This window comes from Lampetra fluviatilis, chromosome 35, assembly GCF_964198595.1.
Source record: "Lampetra fluviatilis chromosome 35, kcLamFluv1.1, whole genome shotgun sequence".
NCBI lineage: Eukaryota > Metazoa > Chordata > Hyperoartia > Petromyzontiformes > Petromyzontidae > Lampetra > Lampetra fluviatilis.
In genome coordinates this window covers 2,110,089-2,135,059 of record NC_136309.1, presented here as the reverse complement: position 1 = coordinate 2,135,059, position 24,971 = coordinate 2,110,089, and the positions used below count along the sequence as shown (strand labels likewise).

Below are 24,971 nucleotides of genomic sequence, written 5' to 3'. Positions count from 1 at the left end.
TCCAAAACATTTTTACCATTTATAAAGCAACACAATTAAACCCACTCTTGAGAAGCAAAGCTCTGTGCTATGTAGCAGTCAATTACATGAAAGGATGTCACTGTTATTTAGAGTTATATGTCCACACGTGAATAAAGCTTTAAAAAGTTTCCTTTATAAAACGAGTATTTCATTTTTTTCTTATCATTACCATTCCTTTTAACATGAACCGACTCAGTATGTTGTACCTAACATGCTCAACATCGCCTTTTGGGTCATGCCATGTAAACATAATAACTAGATAAAACGAAGATACTTCTGCAATGATTGTTGTAGTATTTAAACACTTTAATGGAAGTAATTTCAAGTTTGCACAAGTGTATACATCACAACTTAAGCTAATGGGAACTCAAGGAAATAAGTGCATGTTGATTTGTAATTTATTATTGGGTTAGGCCACGTAGTAACCTGGTGAGAATAAACATTGCATTTCTGAGATTTTTTGACAGTCATACTCATATGCTGTGTCGGTCATGGGGGTTTGTGTGATATTTCACCATGCTGGTCAATGCAGGTTGGTAAAGGGATGCCTAAGACCAGTTCAGATATGACTCGCCACTAGAAATCAAACTCGGGTTATCTGGGTCACAGTAAGGCGGGTATCGACAACTGCACCACCACTTCTCGGAGTTCACGTAAAATATAATCAATAAAATATTAAAGTATCGGGTTCATTCAAATGTCAACACAAGTAATCAACACAAAGAAATGTTAAAATGTGCCTGTATAGTTTACTGCAGCGATTCCCAGCCCCATGTAATTTTATGGGCAACCCGTTTTTCCAATATTTTCAATCTCTCCAAATGTTAACTTAAGGGCATTCCGTATTGCCCATGTATTCCGTTTTCCCACTGCAACGCTATGGGAACTGTATTCCCAATGTCCACATGGGAATTACGTTTTCCCCATGCAACCCTATAGACATTCCGTATTCCCAATGTTAACCTATGGGCATTCCGTTTCCCCCGTGTATCCCTATTGGCTTTCGCTTACCATTATTTTAGTTTGTCCCGAAATTAATCTGTTACAATACTTCAATACACACACCCATGCACCATCACTTCTATACTGTACTGTATATCTTATCCGTGTCACCAACTGCTGCACAGTTCATATCCATTCTAGATTTGAAGCTTTCGTGACTGCAAGAATTCATACTTTTAGGTTTTTCGGTAAAGTCACGTAGGTAAAAAATAAAAAATAAAATAAAAAATGATAATTCATTATACTTTCTATTATTTTTTCCTTATTTCTTTTTTACCTACGTGACTTCACCGAAAAACCTAAGAGTACGAGTTCATATCCAGTTTTACGGTTAATAAAACCGACGCATCCAATTATAACCACAGGAAACGATTACGAAACCAATAACTGAACTACAGTCCGACCACCGTGTAAGCAAATATGAACGCTCACAACAAGAACCCCCCCCCCCCTCCTGAGCGGTCGTAATGGTCGCGTCCGCCGCGTCATCACCCCGGCAGCACAGACCCCGCCGCGGACTGTTCCATTACCCCGGTAGAAGATGCGGTAGGGGGGGGGGGTGGTGCTATTCTGTTAAACTCGTGGCTGGCTGAGCATGGACCCTGTGCGCGACACGCTGGGCCGGGTGTTCGGATTCGAGGCCTTCAGGTCCGCACTGCAGGAGGACGCGGCCCGCGCCGTGGCGAGCGGTTCGTAAAGGGGGTCGTTAGAGGGGGTCCCTGCTTGGCTTCCTGCGGGGTTACGGGGAGGGGGCCGTGGCTGTTGTGGCTGTCGTGGTCCGAGTGGAGTGAGCCCAGAGTATCTGTGTGTTGAATGGTCCTATAGGGGGGTCTCCGTTAAAGTGATGGGGGTCATGGGGGTCCTGGAAGGGGGGTCCAGGTGGAGGGGGTGATGTCTTATGGGTTCTGCGTGGATGGGATGAGAGTTTGAGGTTCTGTATGTATGTTGCACTTCTTTCGCACCGTACGTGCCAAAATGACAACAAACTAAAAAAACACATGAAGGCAGTTCTAAATAAATTAGTTTACAAGCTCGGTTTAAAAAAAAAGTGCATCGCCCAAAGTGGCTTCCAGACGGCCGCAGAAGCGCGCACGTGAGTGAGTGAGGAGGATGACGCGTGGAAGGAGATGGAGCGTTGTGGGGTCACGTTGAAGATGGGTCTTGGTGTGCTTCGTGTGCTCCGGATGATTGGGAATAGGAATGGGGGGGGGGTGTCTGTGTGTAACGCTGTGTGCTGCTCTGTCCACGCGACGTTTCTCAGCGTGGTTGTGGCCCCCTCGGTACTTGGGGGGCCGTCCATAAATGACGTCACGCACCTGGGGGGGGGGGGTGAGAAATGTGACGTCACACCAAAATACGCAACTTTAAATAAATATAGACAACACGTACAGGTAATGGGTGTAAGATACCGATATAAGTGGATGGTATAGATCGATATACAGCTTAGGATTAAGGTAATATTTGAATAGTGAAGTGCAAAGGTTACTATCAAAGACAAAAGATGGTTTATCAGGAGTAGAATTGGGGTTAAGAGACACTTTATTGATTAACCTGACTTGTACACCAGTCACGTGGTTAGGGGCCGTCCATAAATGACGTCACGCACCTGGGGGGGGGGTCAGATTTGTGACGATGTGTGACGAGGGGGGGGCGTTTGAGAAATGTGACGTCACATCAAAATGCGCAACTTTAAATAAATATAGACAACACGTTCTACTTAATTAAATATACTTTCTAATAAATGTTTTCTCCTACAACATCAGCGTGCAGCGCCACATTAAATACGCACTACAATGACAATAGTTTAAAGCGATTTGAAGCATGTTTTATTTGGGGGGGGGGGGCAGAGCTCTGTGACGTCATATTTGAGTGTAATGATGCAGTATTATCCTGAATTGGGATGATTTCACATGATTGTCTGTCCCTTTGTATGACGTATACACCCCATATCAATTATGACCTGCATAATTAGTACGCAAGCTTTGAAAACAGAGTCGTGGAAGATACTTGTGTATTTGGGCTACAGCTTGCTTCCCTGCATCTAATTATAAAGGCCTTCCTAACGTTAGTTTAAAAGTTGAACATCGACTGTATCGTACCCGTCTAAATGTTCGTATGTAAACCCCTGCCCGCATTAAACAAAGATATACACGCTCGTTCCGCGTTGTTTTAAATTCAGCACTGCGCTTCATTGGACACGGTCTTTCAACCTGGACTACTGTAGTTGTGTGTTTGTGTAGAATCCACATGAACAGCCAATTGTAACTCCACTGCTGGTTTAAAGCCTCACCAATGCGGCGACCTTCTCCCGCGCCTCACATTAGGCACGGTTGGCTGCGTACGATGCGAAAGAAGCTCAACATACATACACGGGGTTTGTTTGGCTGCACATAACCGCAGTGGTTGGTGCGGGCTGGTGAAAGAGGTATTAGAGCCCGCAGAAGTTAAGTGCCCATGTGTTGCTGTGTCTAGGGACCAAAGATGTGTTCGTCTCCATGCCGACCGGGGCCGGGAAGTCGCTGTGTTACCAGCTGCCAGCGGTCATGGCGCCCGGGGTCTCCCTCGTCATCTGTCCACTCATTGCCCTCATCCAGGTTAAGTTTGTTTTGTTGTGTTTTGTTTGTCGTCCTTCTCCCGCACCTCCCAATTAGCACGGCAGGCTTCGTACTGTGCGAAAGAAGTTTAACATGCCTAAAAGTCCATTTCCTAAAGTACAAATTTTTTTATCCCACCCGCTGAAGAGATGGAGTGATGAAATCAGCTCGTGGGCAAAAGTGTTAGGTGGATTGGTATGTCACCGGATCATGGGGGATTGCTGGCAGCGTGGGGAGGCCTTCATTCAGGAATTCTGATTGTGACAATGAATTGGCAGTATAATAATAATGATGAGTGCTCATCGTATTCTCATTCTAGTATGTATGCATTAGTCCTTAAAAAACTCTAACCCTTACCTTAGGAGAGCACTTCGAGCATTGCAGTTAGAAACAAATGTCTCCACTGAACACAGGACCAGCTGGAGCACCTGCACCAGCTCAACATCCCAGCGCGGACGCTCAACTCGAAGATGGGAGCGCATGAGCGACAGGCGGTGGTGGAGGACCTGCACGCCGACCCGCCGAGCCTCAAGATGCTCTACATCACGCCCGAGATGGCCGCCACGCACAGCTTCGGCGCCGTCCTGGGTCGGCTGGCGTCGCGCCAGCTGCTGTCTTGCCTGGTGGTGGACGAGGCACACTGCGTCTCTCAGTGGGGTCACGACTTCCGGCCCGACTACCTGAAGCTGGGCCGGTTGAGGTCCTTGCTGCGTGGCGTGCCCTGCGTTGCGCTGACCGCCACGGCCACAAAACAGGTGCGTGCCTTCCTGCCAGACCGTTTGACAAAAATGTTCAACTCAACGCGAGCCCGATACAAAGCGCCGGTCACCGACCAAAGGGGGGAACAAATTCCGCTAACAGCAGGCCGAGCTCGGCGCGACAGGACCCAGCGAAGAGGGAGAACTGGGCTCAGTGCTCTACCCAGGTGAGGATCACCAGTGGGTCACATGATCGTTTTTAAATAGCTCTAAGGGCTATGACAACGTGATATCAGTTTTTCATAGCTATTTGATTGTGTTTCAGGGATTACCTCCCCAGGTATTTACCTTGTCCCTCTCTCTTTGCTTTCAAGTCTCCTCAAAACCTTCATCTCCAAACCTGTGCATTTGAACACTGTGACCTTAAACAGGAAAAATATATAATAGGTTGATGTTTCGGGGACTGGCCCTTCTTCATCGCTCAGAGACAGGTAGAATGGATGTACGAGTTGGAGACGGGACTTTATACCAGAGTGTCAAGAAGTTAGGTCAGCTAAGTCTGGACTGTTTGGTCAGTGTGATTAAATAAAGAAAATTAATGGGAGAAAATTAAACCAGCTGGAAACAAAAATCCACAATGGGGTGAAAAACAAGTTGGAAGATGGCGGAGGTATTAGGGAGCATGCAGGCTGCTGCTCGCGTAGCATAACTTGAACATATTTTCTTATTTTGTTAACTTCTCGCAGGTGCAAGAGGACATTGTGTCTATCCTGAGCTTGGACAAGCCGGCGATTTTCAAAAGCTCCTGCTTTCGTCCAAACCTCTTTTACAACGTGAGCTACAAGGAGGTCATTCAGGACCCTTACAAGGACCTGACGCACTTCTGCCTCAAAGCCCTGGGGAAGAAGAATGCAGCTGGGGTACGTTCGTCTCGGAAGATTGATACGTGAATACAAATGAATGATTTTACACAGCGTCATGCAAACCGTATTTCAAAGTGCCGTAGAATTTCCTAGGTAAAGGTGTAATAATAAATTAAATTAAGTAGGAGCAGTCGTGCAGCGATGTGTACTGCACTATGAACCTGGTAACTTGAGTTTGATATCCAGCCACAGCGAATATATGTGCCAAGTGATCTTTAAACCAGTCCTGGGCCACCCCCCTGCTCTTTCATGAACCCGCACAGAATGAGCGACACCCTTAACCCAGCATGTGGTTGACATTTGGATGTAAAATGTTGCTTATTCACTTTGTAACATTGTATCCTGCCGTGAACTGTTTCTGTGTACTGTAAAAGCATGGCTACTGTGACCATTGGACCATTGCTTGCGTTACCCGTCTTGTGACTGCTTCTACATTGGGGTTCTATTCCTGGCGATGAACCGGCTCTGGGCATTCCACGAGGTTGACTCGAACTTTAAAACATTAATTATCTTTCAGCGAGTAAATGTCAGAATTTTTAAGACAAAGTTGGCAGGCCTTGATACAAGCCACACTCCACCCCCTGGTATCATTTGTTGTCCTTAATAAGTGCCCACTAACAGCACTTGCCCCAGCAGTTTGACAAAGGCTCAATGGGGAATCTTTGTCTTTGTGCCGTGTGCTAGGGCTTTGATGGCAGTGGGATTGTCTACTCTCGCACCAGAGAATCCTGCGATATGTTGGCCTATGAACTCACCAAGAGAGGGGTAAAGACCAAGGCTTACCATGCAGGTGTGTGCCCTCTTTTATTGAGTGCTTGCATATTCTAAGCGGTCACTTTCATTATATTTCAAAGGAAGCTTCTGGTGGGGATGTCTTATTGCTGCACTTGTGTGCATGTGTAGCTCTGCGTAGAGCTGTTTTACAGTGAGTAGCCTGCTTGTGCGAAATCTGGCGACATTAGTTCGATTCCTGACCATGCCTAACATCAGTGCGGAGTGATAACAAAACAAGGCCTGGGCTTTCCCCTAAAATGACTCGTACTTAATTGCGTACCCGGTGTTATGTGTGAACATCAGTGCTTCATAGCCAGAGTGTGACCCCTTTGGAATTCCTAGGATTCATTCTGAAGGGCTGAATCTCAGTAAGTCAGACTGACTCTCTTGGGATTCTTTGAGTTGTTAATGCCTGATACAGTCAGGATTGACCGAGCATTCTTAGGGAGGTATGGTATTTTCCCCCCAGACAAATTGAAGCCTTCTTTTTGGATCGCCTTCTGAGACTCTTATTTATTTCATAATGCTCATTCATCATTGATTTGTGACTTATGATTTCGCTTACCATTGGTGAGAATATAAACATTTATGAGAATATACGTAAATAACACAATTCCTTTAGCCCATTGGCCTGTTGGACTTACTCGGCCGATATTTTCAAGCGGCATTTGTTTTTGAGCGAGCACTAACCCTGGGCCTTTTTTTTCGACCTTCTCGGTCTCGCCGGCGGGGTCGCGCTTTGTTGAACAAGTGCCGCAGGATCGTCGGCCGTTGTTGGAAAGACGCGTGGTCGCCGCTGTGCTTCTTCAGGCTTGAAGGCGGACGACAGAAGCAGGGTGCAGGTTGAGTGGATGGAGGGAGAGACGCCCGTCATTGTGGCCACCATCAGCTTCGGCATGGGTGTGGACAAGGCCAATGTCAGGTTGGAGCTCTGCACTGCACCGGGCATTGCTCATTGGCAGTTGGGAGGTAACACACACGTTTGTGTTATGATGCATAAATTGATCTTTTTTAAATTACGTCTTTCGTTCATCCCCACACACATTGACCGTGCGTGTATTGGTGATTGATTATTTGTTGTTTTTATTGTAATTATGCGTGTTTATGGAGGAAAGCCTTGCCGATACTCGTTACTTTTTCAGGAGGGTCCTGCCAAAGTTTAGCAGTGGGGGGCGGGGGGGGGCAATGATGACTGTGTGTAATCCCAATTGAATAATATAACAAAAATTGTGCTCAAAATCTTATCTGAAGCATTCGTAACCTGGTCTTTAAGTGTGGTAATCAATATTCTTAGTTCTTTCGGTAAAGTCACGTAGGTAAAAAATGAAATTAAAATTAATCTAAATAAAACAATAAAATCACTACGTTACGGAGGCAACACAAGTCTCCGTCATCAGGTGGGACCGTCACAGCCAGATTTGCTGCATCAAGTGAGGCAAGGATTCAAGATGCAAGCCCTTAAATACAAGTTGAGGGGGGGGCTTATCAGAATGTGGTAGCCAATGAATGGAACGTATCGGGAGGGAGGGGGGCGGGGCTAAAAGAAGGCACGAAGTGCTACGTAGAACGTATCGGGAGGGGGAGGGGGCGGGGCTAATCAATTTAACATGTTTAGGAGGCATCTGATGGTTGTGTTGTTGGACCTGTCACCCTGTGCGCGATGCTTGTATATAAAGATTTGTGGCCCACTGGAACATTGCCAAGTCGATGGCCGGGTACTACCAGGAATCGGGGCGAGCGGGGAGGGACGGGAAGCCCGCCTTTTGCCGCCTCTACTACTGCCGTAAGGAGCGGGGCCAAGTCAGCTTCCTCATCTCCAAAGACATCGCTGCAAGCAAGGTCTTACATCACGAGTCTGTCCACAGCCAAGCCTTTACCCTATGGGCATATGCAGCACTCACTATAATAACATGCTGTTGTGTTTCTTTTACTTTTCTCATGACTGCCATGCCAGAATTTGGGGTGGATATCAGGCTAATTTTTTTGGCCCACTAGGCATCGGCCATGGTAATTGTGGTTGATATTAGCCAGCTGGTGTCAGGGTCAATTCCAACCGGGTGTCGAATAATTTGGGCCATTGGCCGTAAGATTCAATGGCGATTCTACTAGGCTGGCCAGGCACCCGGTTGTTTCCGCACGATTCTGTTCGAAATTGTTTTCGATTCGGTGGCGAGATGTTAACTCCCTCGCCTGGTATGCAGGAGGTCGGGGGTTCGATCCCGACCCTGACGCCTTTATATTTGGAGTTTGCGTGTTCTCCCTGTGGATTTTTTCTCGGTTTTTCCTTCCACATTTAGAAACTTGCGTTGAGATTATTTAGATTATGTTGCTGCTATAAATGTCCAAATGATGGGCCACTTTCTTGAGCTGTCATTTGTGTCCACGTCGCTTAAAAAACAAGTTAATAGCTCAGTTGGCTTTGCCTGGTAGGATGGGGATCGTTTAGTTTTATTTGTATGTTCTAGATTTGAAGTTTTCGTGACTGCAAGGATCAATACTCTTTGGTTATTTCGGTAAAGTGACGTAGGTGAAAAATAAAAATTACAAATAAATAAAAGTAAATTAAATCACGACGTTTCGGGCGCAACACAAGCGTCCGTCATCAGGTGTGGACAACCACAGCAAGAAACAATTGCTGAGATAGGCAACAGAGCTGCTTGTAACAAGGGATTATATGGATGAGGGAGGGGGGAGGAGCCCAGGATAGAGAGTGTGGGGGCGGGGCGTGGGTCAGAGGGGAGTGGGAAGCAGCATGCTCGAAATACACAGGCAAACTTCCAAGTGATGGGAGTGAGAGAGTGTGGGGGCGGGGGTCTGTGTTTGTGTGATTTATACTCTTAGGTTTTTTCGGTAAAGTCACGTAGGTAAAAAATAAAAATAATAGAAATCAAGTAATAAAGCACGACGTTTCGGAGGCAACACAAGTCTCCGTCATCAGGTGGGACCGTCACAGCTAAATTTACTTGATACAGTAAATTTGGATGCTAACGGTAAATTTACTGTATCAAGTAAATTGAGCTGTGCCGGTCCCACCTGATGACGGAGACTTGTGTTGCCTCCGAAACGTCGTGATTTATTATTTTATTTATATTATTTCTATAATTTATATTTTTTATTTTTTACCTTGTACTTTGCACTCCTTTCGTGTTTTTGTGATGTTTGTTGTTGTAACGTTCTTACCCGCCCCTACTGGACATCTGTGAAGAAGATCTTTACAGCTCATCGGATTCCTCCCGTATGATTACAGATTCTGATATTCTGACATTCTGATGCAGTCACGTGGTGGTGCCGCTGAGTCGCCGCGATGTCACGTGCATGGGCCTTCTCTGACATGTTTCTCTTGTTGGTTTCTCTCCCTCGCTATTTCTTCTTCCAGAAAAAAAAGGTAAGCCTTTTAATCTATTTTTTTTTATCACGCGTGCTCTTATTATGATGTCCCGTTTATGCGTCTGAAATATTTGGTTTGCGTTGTTTGTAACGTGAGGAATTCTGAGTTTGCAATGGATGCTAAGGATAAAGAATAATAATGAGTTGGACAGTGGCATTCAGCTCAGCAAAATCTATGCTACTATTATTCTATGCTTTTGTCAGATTAGTGCAAAGTATTTTTCTCTGTGTTCCAGGATGATACAGGAAAGGTTTCAGAAACAGACAAGGCAGCCATGGCTGGATTTGAAGCGTTGGTCAACTTTTGTGAGAAACTTGGGTAAGCCTTTTCAAACGTGTGGTCATATGCGTCAACGCGTGAAGCCAACATTTGCAATCGTTGTTGCACTCAAAGCTTGATAATAATGAATATACAGTTCTTCATGATCATGATTTTATTTTACACATATAGTGCCCTCCCGTACTCTGGGGCTTCTCAGAGCACTCAACATCACAGCTCATCCCAAATGTTTATTTGAAAGGAGGGCATCCCCAGTGGTAGCTGCCCCCTTAAGATTGGATGGAGGTAACAGTTCTGTGATAACCTCTTCCACAGCCCGTTCCCTAACGCTTGAAAGATATTGTTTCTCGGTCCATGCTGGAAACCTCTCAAATAAACAAATAAGCAAACACAATTCACGGGAGCATAAGCTGCTCGTCTGCACTTCATTCCCGGGCTGCCGTACGATAACCGACGATTCCTCGCCACCGTTGCCTTCCGCCGTCCCTGATGCTGACCGCAGGTGCAGGCACAAGGCGATCGCTCGCTACTTTGGAGACAACATACCTGACTGCCGCAGCGTGTGCGACAGCTGCAAGGACCCGGCGTTGTTGGTCCAGGATTTGGACGCGCTGCAGAAAGCGGGGTCGAGCAAATCGTTTGGTCGAACCGCCATCCAGCAGCCGCAGAAAGCGAGCGGCTCGTTCGGCTTCGACCGGGACCTGTACGCCGGGGGCCGGCGAGGATACGGCTTTGAGCGGTAACTGCGGCGGGCGGCTTCGATCTGTGTTGGGGGGGCGGGGGATCGTGAGCAGCCACCGACCAAAGTCTTAACGGACTGTTGTGGAATCGGTGTCGTCGCGTTGGATTTTGGGGGGTTAAATCATTGCCGACCGTGAGAAACCTCCGCTCGCTCCTGAAACTCGTTACTTTCGTTGTTAAATTAAATTTTCGACAAGTTGACAAGTTCCATATTCCTGTAACGCGTGAAACACGTCCTACCGATACTTGCTGTTTGTATCGCGACCTATGTAACCACGATTGTAAGCAAGATCTCTACTGAACAATATCTGTGCCATTGTTGCAAGGACGAGCGACGAGCCATGAATTAGAGCCGAGGAATAATAAATAAATAAATGAACTCTACGTGAAACAAATGCCTCACTAACACAAAACGTGCTAAATCAACAAGATAAAAGCTATTATTGCAGCTTCCGGTACCGGATATCGCTTTGAATCCGTCTGCAGTTGATTCATAAAAGAAAGCGATTTCCCCCCCCCCCTGCCCTATTGGTTTGTAGATATGATGAAGATGATGAAGGCGGCAGCAGCAGTGGCAACCAGGAGGAGGCGTTGAGGCTTAAGAAGGAGTGGAACGACTTGTATCGGCACCAGATCAGCCTACGCAAGGTCGGTCTTTCAGCTTCACGGTGAACTTCACCGCTTGTGCAGGCGTGATGGGTGAGTCGGCTGTTGCAGGCGAGTAGTGCTTGTGCAGGTATGAGAGGCGAGTCATCCGGTGCAGGTGAGTCAGATGGTTCGGGTCGTCATGTTTAGTCAGCCGGTGTGGGTGTTTCAGCTGGTGTAGTTGTGTCGGGTGGTATAAGTGTCGCATCTTCCTGCTGAAGCGGTAGTGTAGCAGTTAGCGCTACGCTGCGCTATGAACCTGGCGACCCGGGTTCGATTCCCGCTCACGACCAACACCAGTGACGATTATCTGAACCGGTCCTGGGCCTCCCCTAGGTCGACTCAGCCTGAAATGAGTACCTGGTGCGGTGTGTAAACATCGCCACTGGGGAGACAAAGGCGGTCGGGCGTGGTGCTGGCCACCCACCCCCTCGTGTACCGTTCCGGCCTTCATAGGTGCTCGCTAACAGCACTTGCCCCAACAGTCTGTTAAGCCTATACGGGGAATCTTTATCTTTATAAGTGTCGCAGCAGCGCCGTCGGTGCAGGTGTGTTAACTCATCAGCTGGTGCTGCTGAGCCAATTAGCTGATAAAAATGAGTCGGCTGGTACAGCTCAACTACCCGGTACAAGTGGGCCAAGCTGGAGAGAGTTGTTCATAGCCACTGCGTGTGAACCTGCCTGCCGGTCTTGGCCAGGCGAAGTAGCTGTTGGCCAGTACAATTCAGGCTGTGCAGTCTCAACTAACAGCATCTGCAAGACTTGAGTGCGTCGTGGCCTGTGAATGGCATGCGTCATGTACAATCACTCTCCTCTCACGTATATTCACTTTCACGCCTTGGACTGTTGTGTTCATTGACACGAGCCGGTGCGCCTTCAAAGGGAAAAAAATATACACGTATAAACGGCGACGTTTAGGGGCAACAGCAGCCCTTCCCCCTAGCACAGAGAGGCATGTGCTGCGAAGAAGTGGCATTGCTAAGAAATGTTTCCTAATATACATCTTTAAAGACAGAATTATTGTCGAAAGTGTTGTTTTTTTGCTATGTGCTTGTTACACCACTGCCAAAACAGTATCACCAAATAATTTGTTCAATGTTGTACAGTTGTGTAGATCAGTGTTCTCTTCGTAATGCTTATGGATGACACCCATTTCCCTTTTGTACGTCTCTTGCAGAATGAAGATGCAGATAATTTTTCGGCCCCAGGTAAGTGTGCTGCATTCAAAGTGTTTCTCGCAGAAAGTTGTTTCCCCCCCCCCTCCCCTCGCTTGTGTGAAGTGGCCGACTGTAGAGTTCGGAGCGTTGGGTGCCTTGCTGGGAGGTAATAATAACCGTGTCAGAACGATGAGCCTGCATAGGTCTCTTGAGATATCCTGGGTTTAAATCTGGGTGTCTGTCACCTGTAACGGAACCAGGCTTCTAATTGAAAATGCACTTGTCCCCTCACGATAACATTTAGAGATGCCCATCGCATTTAGAAGTTTTCATCATCGTCATTGAAAACTCATTTCTTTAAAACTGCTTTTTGCATTTAGTTTGTTGTCCTTCCCCCGCACCTCCGCTTAGCGCGGTTGGCTACGATCGGTGTGAAAGAAGTTCAACTGGCACACATCATGACCGTATCAGCCATTGTGTATCCGCTGGTGGATTAAGGTCTGCATGCACCCTCGCCATCCCTAATGGTCCTGCTATGCTACCACCCAACCCATTCTTGCCCACACGGATTTTATCAATCCAATCTCCGCAGTGGTCATCCTCTTGCGTTTTGAAAAACACGGTTGTGGGTACGGTAAATGTATTCTCCCACGATGCTGAAACGTATTGTGCAAGATTGCACCCATTCATTATTTGTTTTCCAAGTTTTTATTTAATTTCATTGTAATTTGGAGAAAAAAATGCGGTAGCAATTTGAGTTAACGAATCTACATTGTAGTGCTTTGTTGTTTTGTTTCGTATCGTTTATAAATGCCTACCGGTGGTAGATTAGAGAGTTACGTAAATTTCATGGGAAGGCCAATAACATGATGAGGTTTTTCTTAATGAGAACACCACGTGTCCACTAGCCCCACCTAGTGGATATGTCACGAGCCGCCACTGAAAAAGGCCCATTGCAGTACGTTGGGCGACAAAAAAACAACCGCACGCGAATATCCACCAGGCCCCATAGACCCGACGCCTCCTGGTTGATGAGGTGGGTGGGGAGGGGCAGATAACCCGGGGAGCCTCTTGGGATCTAACAGTGATGGACACGTTTGTGAATGTCTTTCAGACCCCGACTGCCCTCTCCTAGACGCTTCCAGCAGGAAGGTATCCAAGCTTACCGTCAAGGTATATTAAGCCCAAATTATACCCTTCATAAAGTATTTGAGTCGTGACGCCTGCTGGCCTCTAATGGTTTAGCAGTGAGCGCGTGTGTGAATTTGGAAGGAAGGACTTTTCAAAACACATTTCTTTTCTTGTACCTCTCCGGCACATTTTCATGTGTCACCGAGCGTGTTAATTCACCACATTTTAATGCCACCGTAACAACCTCGATGTACCTCGGAGAGAGCTATCCAGGACAACCGTGAAAAACCTGCACCGTAGCATTCACTTTCTTTTCCCCCAACTTTTATCTCTGCGCTGTTGGTGTCATGTCGCCGTGCGACGAACGTTCAAAGTCGAGGTCCGCAGAGGCGGATGTTGCAGAACTACTTCCAAGATCCCTGATCAACACCATGGGGCAGCACTTTTCCCACCTGCGCGCTGCTACCAAGTAATGTGTTTTTTGCGCGACAGTCATTGCCGGTGTGCGGTGTCCTTGCTGTGTGCAGGTGCGTGAACACTGCATGCAGAAGTTGCTGGAGGCCCTGGAGGGTAACGAGACCTGCCGCACCCAATCAGCTGGGTTCGTATCCTTGAACCTTCCGGGGGGTTAATATTGGCGTGCGTGCGTGTGTGTGTTGGTGTGAGGGGGAGCGGTAGTGTAGCGGTCAGTGCGCTGCGCTACGAACCCGGCGACCTGCGTTCGGTTCCCGCTCACGGCCAACACCGTAAGGATTATCTGAACCGGTCCTGGGCCTCCCCTAGGTCAATTCAGCCTCAAACGAGTGCCTGGTGCGGTGTGTAAAATCATCGCCACTGGGGAGACAAATGCGGTCAGGCGTGATGCTGGCCACTCACCCCCTCATGTACTGTGTCGGCCTTCACAGGTACTCGCTAATAGCACTTGCCCCAACATTCTGTGATGGCGATACGGAGGATCTTTGTCTTTTTTGTGGTGTGAGGCGGAGCGGTAGTGTCGTGGTTGGCCGCAATGCGCTACAAACGTGGCGACCCACGTTCAATTACCGCTCGTGGCCAGCATCAGTGACGAATATCTCGAGCCAGTCCTGGGCCCTCTCCTACATCGACTCAGCCTTAAATGAGTACCTGGTGGAGGGTGTAATTGTCAGCACTGGGGATACAAAGGTGGCCAGGCGTGGTGCTGGCCACACCACCACCTCGTGTGCCATACCGGCCTTCATCGGTGCTCGTTATCAGAATTTGCCCCCACATTCTGTGTTTGCTACACGTGGTAGTGTGTGAGTGTGTAAGGGTGTAATGGTGTGTGTGTGCGCCACTGTGATTTGTTTTGTGGGTGTGTTTCCTCGATCATTAAGCAAACAAAGTAAATAATTTGAAGGAGATACGTTTTAAAGAAATGCTGGGTATCTGATTAGGATACTATTAACGGGTTTCAATCGACAACATTTTCTATTTCTCTTCAGGGCATGTTGACATCGCTCTCTTGACCTCAATATCTTATTGAAATCGCCATTTGCTGCTGTTGCTGTGTGTTTGTGTTGGATAGCGGCACTTGCGACGGAGTGGACGTCGATGCCAGAAGCTATGCCATCGATTTGGAATATGAAATTTTCAAGGCCAGCAAAATGGCTAACCTGTACAAGGCAATGTGTCTCAAGAAGGTAAAATGGCCAACTGTCGGTCAGTGGGTTAGACATTTTAATTGTGTGTTTGTGGGGGGAGTATTTAAGTGACCAGCATTTCAATCAAAACGTCTTAAGTGTCCAGACAATCTTCTTGGTTCTTTCGGTTAAGTCATGTAGAAGGGAAATAATAAAATAATAAAAATAAACCAATCAAATAATTATCACGACGTTTCGGCCACAACGCAAGCAGCCGTCCTCAGGTGAAGAACAGGTCTGTCGGAAAGACAGCGTCTGAATAAACACCACCAGGCTTGGCAGCGTATATTTAAGCTGGGTTGGAGGGGGAAGAGCGCCTTGACAAAAGAATTTGCATATCAAGAGGAATTTAGCATATTTATGGGAAATGCAGATATGGGATTAGTCACTACTTGTGTAATGGTGTTTTAATTGTTACCAGCTTCAAGATGTGTGTTGCTAGATTTGAAGTTTTCGTGACTGCAAGGATCCATACTCTTTGGCTCTTTCGGTAAAGTAACGTAAAAAAAAAAATTCTTTTACCTACGTGACTTTACCCAAAGAACCAAAGAGGCGTATGTGTGTTGCTCTCAGGTGTTGCATTTTTTGTTGCCAAATTCGAAAATTACCCACGAATAATTACCCCCATAACTCAATTGTGATTAATCCTAGCAATCGTTGCCACCCACCCCTGCTGGCAGACAACCACTACAGGGTCCCTCGTGCAAATGAGACTCATCCTGGTCTCGTTGAATTCTCACCACCTGGTTATTTTGCTGCTATAAATGTCCAAATGATGGGGCCACATTGTTGAGCTGTCATTTGTGGCCAGGTCGCTTCTGAAAAATAAGTTAGTGCCTCAGTGCCTGGTAGGATGGGGATGGTTCAGTGTTGTATTTGTATGTGTTTGGGTGATTTGTTTACATTCATTGCACTTTTCACTCCTATCGTGTATTAGTACTATTTGTTGTATGACATCTGTGAAAAAGAGCTTCATAGCTCATCGGATTCTTCCTCCAGTATAAATTTATATTATGATGATTTTGATGAACAGAATCAACTTGATGTTGCCAACATTCGGAACGTTGCCATGTTTAAAGTGTCGGTGCGAGCTGATTGTCTCGCCCATCAACTGAATATTAATTTACGAGTTTGCGAGCCAGCTAAGGGTGTCTGAATGTCCACGCTAGCTAAGCGATGCACCCTTCGCTCGGTGACGTGTGAGAAGTTGGGATTGTGGTCTGCGATGTAACTTTCTGGACAAATCTCACTGTCGTGATAACGTTTTTTGTTGTTTGTGCCTTTTTTGTTTTTGTGCCATTTCTTGCGTCGTTTATTCACTTGTACTTTCTGAGGGTTTGCATTTGCTTGGCAGTTGCTATCAAGAGGATATGGACTCTCGTATATAACACTGGTCAACACACTTTTTCTGGCATAAGGTATTCCAACGGTTTTTAGGTAATTTTGGGGTGCTGATTCCAAATCTGGCATCAGTTTTTGTCTATCACATCAGGTTTTTGAGATATCAAATATTGTATTTTCAATAAAAACTGCAGAAGAAAAATATTAAATAAATGTGGATATCTACATAAAATGATAATATAAACACACTATCCTAAAAATACAGCACCATATTTTAACACTAAAGCAGTCACTGACTCGCAACAACTTGCAATCATAAGTGACAGAGTTAATTTCGGGTAAAATCAATGAAAATGGGGTATGCCGATAGCATAAAATGAGATGTGATAGAGCAAATCTGAGATCAGATTTGGAATAGGGCACCCTGAAATTAGTCTAAAACAGCTGCAAAAGTCCAGGCCAGAAATTATTTTTGTTGTTGTTGACCAGCGTAATTCATGTACAGCGTTGTGGGATGCAATTGTCATGAATGACGATGTATAAAATGAAAATAAAATATGAAATGTCAGTGCCAGCTAAGCGATGCACCGCGTCGTTGCCGAATCGTGTTGGTGAAGGTGGCGGAGATCGGCCAGCACACGAAGGAGGCCCGGCCCCACGAGCTGTGGACTCGGGGCCTGCTGAACGGCGCCCTGCTGGAGGAACAACGCCGCTCGTCGCTCGACGCCTCCTCGCAGTCCTCCTCCTTCTACTCCGTGAGTCGATCCCCCGCACCCCCCCCCGCTCCCCGACGCCCCCACTCCCCCCACCACCCCGGACAGTCATTCCGCTACGACCACTGTCAGGCCACGTGGATCCCACCGCTCGCAGGCTACGTACCGCTGCGCTGTCTGGGCAAAGAGTGCCTTAGGCAGCGGATCAGGGTAATCTAATACACTGTTAGTAGTAACGTAAAAAAAACATTATTGGCGTCGTGGAGAAATATAAGTCCCAAAATCGATGAGCAGACACAATACGTCTCCTTCACATATCTGTCTCTCCACGTAAAAAAATGTAACAGCATCGATTCAAAACTCTGGACCGGTTTTGACAGCACAGCAACATCTGCCTATAGACTGCTTCCTTAGCAGCGGATTAACCGTATATGTGCGTATACTAGCCTTTGCCCGTCCAAGGACGGGTGTATTGCAGTAAATCTGAAACTTGCAACCGAAAAGCAGACGGCGACGTGATATTCATTGCATCAATTCGTGTGCAATTTGTAAGGCCGCGGTGACACAGACTTATTTCATTTAAAGGTTATAAACCCTTGTTCATCATGACGTCGTTTTACTTCGATGTCTCAACAGCGTTAGGGAGATCACGTGACGTGAGGGTTCTGCCTTTGTAGTGAGGGTTGTGAGTTGACGCCGAGGAGGGGGGAGGAGGCGCCTCGCCCCCCCCATGTGGAGTGACGTCACCTGCTAATTATTATTAATGGAGGGGGTGTCCATGTGAAGGACGTAACCTGTCCATGATTATTAATGAGGGGGGCTGGCCGACGTGGAGTGGCGTCACGCGCGGGACACACAGACATTCTTGCCTCATTATGGAAGTAAATGAAGTTGTTTTTTTTACTGACGTTTGTTCACCAAAAAACTGATTGTGAACCCTTTCTCTGCGTCCAGAAAAAGACCAGTCGCACAAGCCTCGCTCAGCCGACGTTGAATAGCCAGTCTTTCCAGAAGGCCTCCTACTTGCTCAAGCTCGCGAGTTCCCAGGGTCCCGAGAGCCCCGCTGGATCTAATTCGGCGAGTTCCCACGACGTGGCGCCCGAGTGGGATTCGGACCCCGAGTCCGCGCCGTCCACCAACGGCGCTCGTTCCGGTCGCGGTGGCGGCAATGACGGCGCGCACGCCACGGACCGACACCTCGCGAAGGTGAATTCGCGTAACCTTAAACGGGAAGCTGCCGACAGCAGCGACCAGGTGAAGCAACAGCCCTCCGGCTCTGACAAGCTGTCTGTGAAGCGGCAAGCCCTCGCCAATACCGCCAGGAAGAACTCGCAGGACATCAAGAAAATGTTTGAGAGAAAAGCCCCCGGTAGTGGTGGTGGTGGTGGTGGCGGCGGTGCCGAGTCATCCGCAGAGGCCTGCGGTGCGGCTCATGGCCAGGAGGTGCAAGTTTCCGGCGCTGCCGACGGGACCGATGTTACGGCAAACGATGCCAGAAGCGGTGTGGAAACGCCGCTGGGCAGAGACGCGGAATCTCTCACGGGTGTCACTCGAGGAAGGGGAGCACAGGGGGGGAATGGATTATCGTCCTCTGCAACTACTGCCAAGGTTGAGGGCGGTGGCGTAACAGCTCTTCTGCGAGAAGAACCGAGGTTGGTTTTGTTCTGATTAACAAAAAAACTAATTACTAAATGCATATATATTTGTAGCAAGGGTTGCTGTGCACTTTTCAATGCATTTTGTGTGTGTGAGAGATGTTGCGGGGATGTTAACGTTAACGAGATGTGTGGATTTGTTGAAGCTGTGCGGTGGTGGCCTCAAGTAAAGAAACGGCGCTCCCGGGGCGACACACCACACAACGTCTCAAGCGCCTTCGCTTCAAGGTTTGCTTAAGTGACAGCCTTGGGTGTGAGATGTGTGCACCGTGCGAGCGGGTGAGGGCCCGGTGAGAAGAGGTTCTCTTGTAAGGAAGTGACTTTTTATTTTATTTCATCAGAGTTTTGCCGTGCACAAGCCCAAAATGCCAAGTTGTCACCGACAAACAGCGCTCGCTTTGTGTACGATGGCAAAACATATTTTTAAAGAACTGAATGCCAGACGTCGAGGTCTACTCGAGGGCTTCAGGGGAGAGTTTGTAGAGTTTTTGTTATTCCTCCGTTGAAGGAGCGCAGACTGCAGTGATTTACTTTTGTGCGGTCCATAGTTTGGGTTCCATGGCCACATCTGCACTTCTGTGCTATGTCTTTAAATTATCATTCATGAAGGAGATGTGTGCAGCGGCCTGATGATTTGTTAAATCTAGTTGAGGGTTGCACCGGTATCTTTGAGGAGGAGGGATGTCAAAGCCAGGAGGAGCTGCGATGATGTTTGGGTCTGGAATGAGGTGTTCATTCTGGACCCAAACAGCACTAATTGAGTTGTACTAGACCTGAGATGTAAATGGGCAAAAGTACGATACATAATGTCGGTGCAGACAAAAAAATGACAATGCAAAAACAGAAAGCAAAATGAAATTAAAATTGTAAATGTAAGATGAAATCTTAATGTCGGTCACAGATTTGAGCAGATCTGCTCTCCCCGCTCCAACAAAAGCCTTCTGGCAAAACCCTCAGTCGACCTCCACTCAATGGGACATCGCTCGTTCTCTGCTACTGGCCCCGCAGTCTAGAATTCTCTCTCTCTGCCCATCCGTGCTGCATCTCCCTGCCCCTTGTTGAAGTCCAGGCTCAAGATCCTCCTCTGCCTCCTGACTCTTTTCCCCCATGTATAAAGTTATTTCAGTCATACTTTTATCAAAAAAATATCGTACTCCTCCTGGTGTCCCTGTAATGTGCGCGTATTGCTATTCTGTACAGCGTCTTCAGATGCAGTATCTACATATATAACAGGAACCAAACATAACCATATGAGATGCCAAAGGATTACCGACTCCCGATGTGGTTATCGCCCTTGGAGACACACTGCATAATGAGGATATATATTTAAATCCACGTTTCGTTATATTACATCATGGAAGTTACATTGTCTCTCGACAACACCATCTTATCATACGCCGAGGCCTGTGCCTGCCTCGGGGGAATTGTGACAAAGTGGCCACTTTCACGGACGTTGCAGGACGAGGAAGTCCAGAGCCCCACGTGCAAGAAAGTCGCCAAAGTGTCTGCAGCGGAGGCGCACGTCGGGACTCGGGGTGACGCAGAACCCAGCGGTCACTCGGATCGCGGCGGTCACTCGGAACCTCGCCACAGCGTCATCGCCATCGGCCACAAAGCGGGAGGGGCGAAGGGCGGCGGCCGCGGCGGCGTCGAGCTGAAGGTGGCCGCCGACCTGGTGGTGAAGCTGCTCACGCCCTTCTTCAGGGAAGGGAAATTTGCGTCAAAGGTGAGTCGTGCGGAACCCCCGTGTGGGATTCGTGTTTTACTTCGGCAGCTCGCTCTGCCCTTGCCCCCCCCCCCTCCCTTTACTTAAGGCCGCCAGCGTTGTTCGTGTCAGCCGCAGTGTCGCAATGAGACCAAGTTCTCGTTATGGACGTTGGCTCGTAGAAGGGATGTGCACACGCAGTTCTGCCGTTGGCTGATCTTTCCAAACGCATAGGGTGTTAAATAAATAGCATAGCTCTGAGCTGGTCACTTACTGTCTGCCGTACGTAGCAACAGTTGTGCGGGTTCTCATTGTCTGAAAATAATATTTCTAAAAAATGTGCGATTTGTGAATTCTGCTGGTGGATGAAAGTTCTCCCCACAGCAATGTGGGTCACGTGGATTTGTCTGCCGTAACTTCACCACGCTGATCTGCGCTAGTGTCAGCCGTAGCTGCGAATCCAACCCGGTGTTGCCACATATATGAAACAGAGCTTCATAGCTCATTGGCTTCCTCCAGGTATAAATGAAGATTCTTATTATCAGGATTGCAAAGGAAACTTGGAACCAAAACAGATTGCAAAATGGTAAAAAGAGATGATATGCAACCGATTTTAGGCACAACTTGTGCCTCTGTATGTAAATAAAGATTTGGTGGAAAATGCGGTAAAAATCGCACAGAGCCCAATACCAGTAGAGAGCAAATAGGGGCTGTAGCAGTCAAGTGAATTCATTGGCAGCAAAAATATTTAAAGAGCCAATACAGCTAAAAGGTTTTGTACTGATGGATAAGTAAATAATGTCACTTGATGAGCAAATGACATTTTGAAAAAAGCAAGCAAATGGGAAAAAACTATGAAACGTTAAACGGATCGTTTTTTTTAAATGTTCGCATACGAAGCGGTGTTGGGTGTTTGCGGTTGCCTGCATAAGGCGGCAGAGTAATTACCAGCGCAGACTTTTAGTGTCCCCGTGTCATAAAATCGGAGGATGGAAGGAGTGTGCGTTGATTTCGGACGAGGAGGAGGAGGAGGGGGGGATGGATTTGGTTTCCAGAAGCCGCTGTTCCACAGGGTTGCTGTCGCCTTGACACTCTTTTTAGTTTTCATTCCTCATTTGGGAAACAAACAAAAAAAACACCTTTGTTCTTTCTGATAGAGCTTCACTTGTACACTCACGCGAACCCAGCTTCACATCTTCGGCTCGTTTCGCTCCCTCCGCCTGTTTTGTGTTCTCATGTTATGTTGCGTTGAATAAGCAGTGCCACCACGACGGTGGTGGATAGCTCGTTCACTGCGCCATGAACCCGAGTCACCCGAGTTGTGAGTGATAGCTGAACCGGTCGTGGGTGTGCCCCTCTTCACAAACCCGAACTGACCGGCGCGGGGAAGTATGGTCAAACTCTTAGGTTTTTTTTGGTAAAGTCACGTAGGTAAAAAATACAAATAATAATCGAAATACAATAATAATAAATTAAAATAAATCAATTAAACCACGACGTTTCGGAGGCAACACAAGTCTCCGTCTTCAGGTGGGACCGTCACAGCTACATTAAATTTAATTGATTTATTTTCATTTATTATTATTGTATTTCTATTATTATTTTTATTTTTTACCTACGTGACTTTACCAAAAAAACCTACGAGTATGAATCATTGCAGTCACGAAAGCTTCAAATCTAGAAGTATGGTCAAACACTGAGAATTACGAATAGTTATAAAAATGCACCTGATCTCATTGGATCTGGGACACTACGTTGAGGCCGGTTAGTACTTCGATGCATGACGGCCAGGGGGTTGTCGGATTTTGTCGGCGTGGGGCTGCGAGGTGTGGCCAGAAGAAGATGCTAGTGCTCAGTGTCTTCCCCCCTTTGCCTGCGTGGTGAGTTTTCTCAAAGCGCCCCAAATTCCTCCCACGAGAAGCCAGACTCCCTGGAATGTCATTGGTCAAACATCCCAATGCGTAGGACCCTGGTGAAAGAGGAAGTCTTGACTCTCGGTGAGGCCTCTGTGGGTAAACTGCCTGAATTAAATTTAATTTATATCAACACCGTTTCGTCAGCTGAAAGCAAAGCTGTCTGATTCGGCGCCTACACCATGGTGTGAGCCTGGCTGTTCAGGTCTTAGCGGACTAGCATGATCTGACCTGTACCGACCAACCTGACCCAGAGTGACATCCTCGCTCTTAGCGCTTAAAATTGTGGAACGGCGGCCCATAGGTTGGTTTTCAGTGGCGCTCTTGAGAATGCCTTTGCTGCAGTGATCGTGTCGCCCTGTGCTTGTTCAACTAACACTGCTTTGTGGCGATGGCGATGACGGCCACAGGACCTGTTCAAGGGCTTTGCGCGGCACCTGTCGAACCAGCTGACGCAAGACAGCTCTGTGACGCCTCTAAACGGTGAGCTGGCTGCTAGTGGGGTTCATATCGACTGTCTGCTCGTAGCTATATTTGTTCCTGACTCAGTAGCTCTCCCGCTATATTTTTTTCACCTGATGACGATTGCTTGTGCTGCGATCGAAACGTCGTGATATTTTTATGATTTTTTATTATTATTTTTCTTCAATCTACGTGTCTTTACCGAAAGACCCAAAGAATATGAATTTGCTATAGTAGGTTTTATGTAGGCTGTCTGTTAGTGGGTTTAGTATATACCAGAGGTGTGGACTCGAGTCATGTGACTTGGACTCGAGTCAGACTCGAGTCATGAATTTGATGACTTGCGACTCGACTTGGACTTGCATAACAATGACTTTGTCCCACCTATGAGATGTGGACTCGAGTCATGTGACTTGGACTCGAGTCAGACTCGAGTCATGAATTTGATGACTTGCGACTCGACTTGGACTTGCATAACAATGACTTTGTCCCACCTCTGGTATATACTGTCTGCTCATGGGTTTAGTATAGACTGTATCTGTTGGTGGGGTTCATATCCTTCCTCCTGCCCTCGACTGGGGATGCCCTCTCTACCCAATTGAATTGTCATCAGCTTGCGATTTTATTTACATCGTCGCAACGTATATTTTACGATCAGTATTTTTTGCTCGTTTCGTTGACAGTGAAAGAAAAAGCCAAGCATAAAATTGGGATCTTCTTTAAAAAGCAAAAGAAGTGCGACAAGGAAGACGACTGGAAACTGCTGTAATGTGAGCACCCTTTCCTCGCAGTCTTCATCTCCTCTCTGCTTGGGGAGAGCGGCACCTCCAGATTGTGTTCATTACGCCGAAGCTGCTGTCGGACGATGACCCGACAAATGATTTTGTTTGTAAATACTGTACAGAACTTAAACTCGTTTTCTTTGCCTTCGACTCTATTTCGTGCCTCCTGAAGCGGCCGCCTGCTGTGTTGCACCGTGCTGCGGCCTGCGTTACCTTCCATTGACTCGTACGATTCTGCCCGGTTCCGTTCGTCGTTGGTTCACCACTGCCGTAGAGTTTCACGGTCGTGCGGTTTCTCTCTCCGGTGTGTTTTCAGATTGCGTCTCGCGTGCTGTCCGGCCTGATGTGTCCGAGTGTCGCGTTGGATGTTTTGATCCATGAGCTGGGAAGTACTTCCGGAACAGGATACAGAAACTGAACACCTGAAGAAGTTCCCAGCACGTGGAGGGAAATTTGAGACGTCACGCCAAACGCCACAGTGGTTCGAACCCGAGAGAACACCGCAGACGGATATTGTCGATTTAGTTTCACGAGGGGTTGCGGCGGTGCCGGGGGACATCCGATGTCCATGGGAGTTTCTTTTTTAAGGTTTTCACCGGTGTGGCATCTTCCTGGCTGCCTGCACTGGTCTTCATATCTAATCGCTGGCCTTGATATCTTAAAGCTCCGCAGCATTCCTGAACCTCGTGTGCCTCGTTCCCGCGTTAATCGCCAGAGGTTTATGTTCATTTAGACACGAGGTCGTACGTGGCTGATGGAATATTTGTGTTTTATCAAGACGGTCAGCATGTTGAGTTTTTTCAGTGTTACTTTAAACCTCTTCCCGAAATGGGGAAAAAAAGTGCAATTTCATTTATGCTTAGAATTTTAAGAATGCAAGAATATCAGAGCACCTGAGAAATGTCGAAAATAAAGCCAAAGTTGTCAAATAATGTTTTGCTTTGTCCCCGGACCATCCCTCCTCTGTCTGCCCAGCAGTATGAATGGGTAACTCAAAGTTAGTCCATCGGCAAGCCGTGTATGGTGCGGTAAAGTGTGAGTACTCAAACCTCTTACGTTTATTTATAATTTTAAGTCCACTCTTGTCTTTCATATTTGTGGTGGCCTCATCCACACCAAAATATAGGTCACGGAGGACTGACACATCAGCTGTCCCTTAAGCGGACTCTCAGAAATGGCTTGGTTACGAAGGTAAGACTTTAACCTTCAAGAAGTCTGAATTCACTAGTTGAAATAGTATACGCTTTTTTTATCTTATATAATTGAGTCCCATGGGGGGGGGGGGAGCATTATGCAATCTCTTATGAACTCTGTTGCCTGAGACTTCCTGTTGATGGCTACCAGGCCATCAATAAATATACCATCTTGGTTTGACAAAGAACTTGT

General features: G+C 47.2%; 1 protein-coding gene across 1 annotated transcript; it reads left to right on the top strand.

The window, feature by feature from the left end:
* Positions 1-1,572: 1,572 nt before the first annotated feature.
* RECQL5 (RecQ like helicase 5) lies at positions 1,573-24,628 on the top strand. Its single transcript, XM_078872685.1, has 21 exons — positions 1,573-1,712; positions 3,496-3,617; positions 4,031-4,372; positions 5,062-5,235; positions 5,923-6,028; positions 6,823-6,934; positions 7,689-7,851; positions 9,636-9,718; positions 10,182-10,418; positions 10,960-11,068; positions 12,243-12,273; positions 13,337-13,395; positions 13,881-13,954; positions 14,900-15,014; positions 16,973-17,110; positions 18,023-18,720; positions 18,870-18,951; positions 20,183-20,449; positions 22,752-22,824; positions 23,487-23,573; positions 23,902-24,628. The coding sequence occupies exons 1-20, from the start codon at positions 1,619-1,621 to the stop codon at positions 23,570-23,572; spliced, it is 3,165 nt and encodes a 1,054-aa protein (XP_078728811.1). The 5' UTR covers positions 1,573-1,618; the 3' UTR covers position 23,573; positions 23,902-24,628.
* Positions 24,629-24,971: the final 343 nt, after the last annotated feature.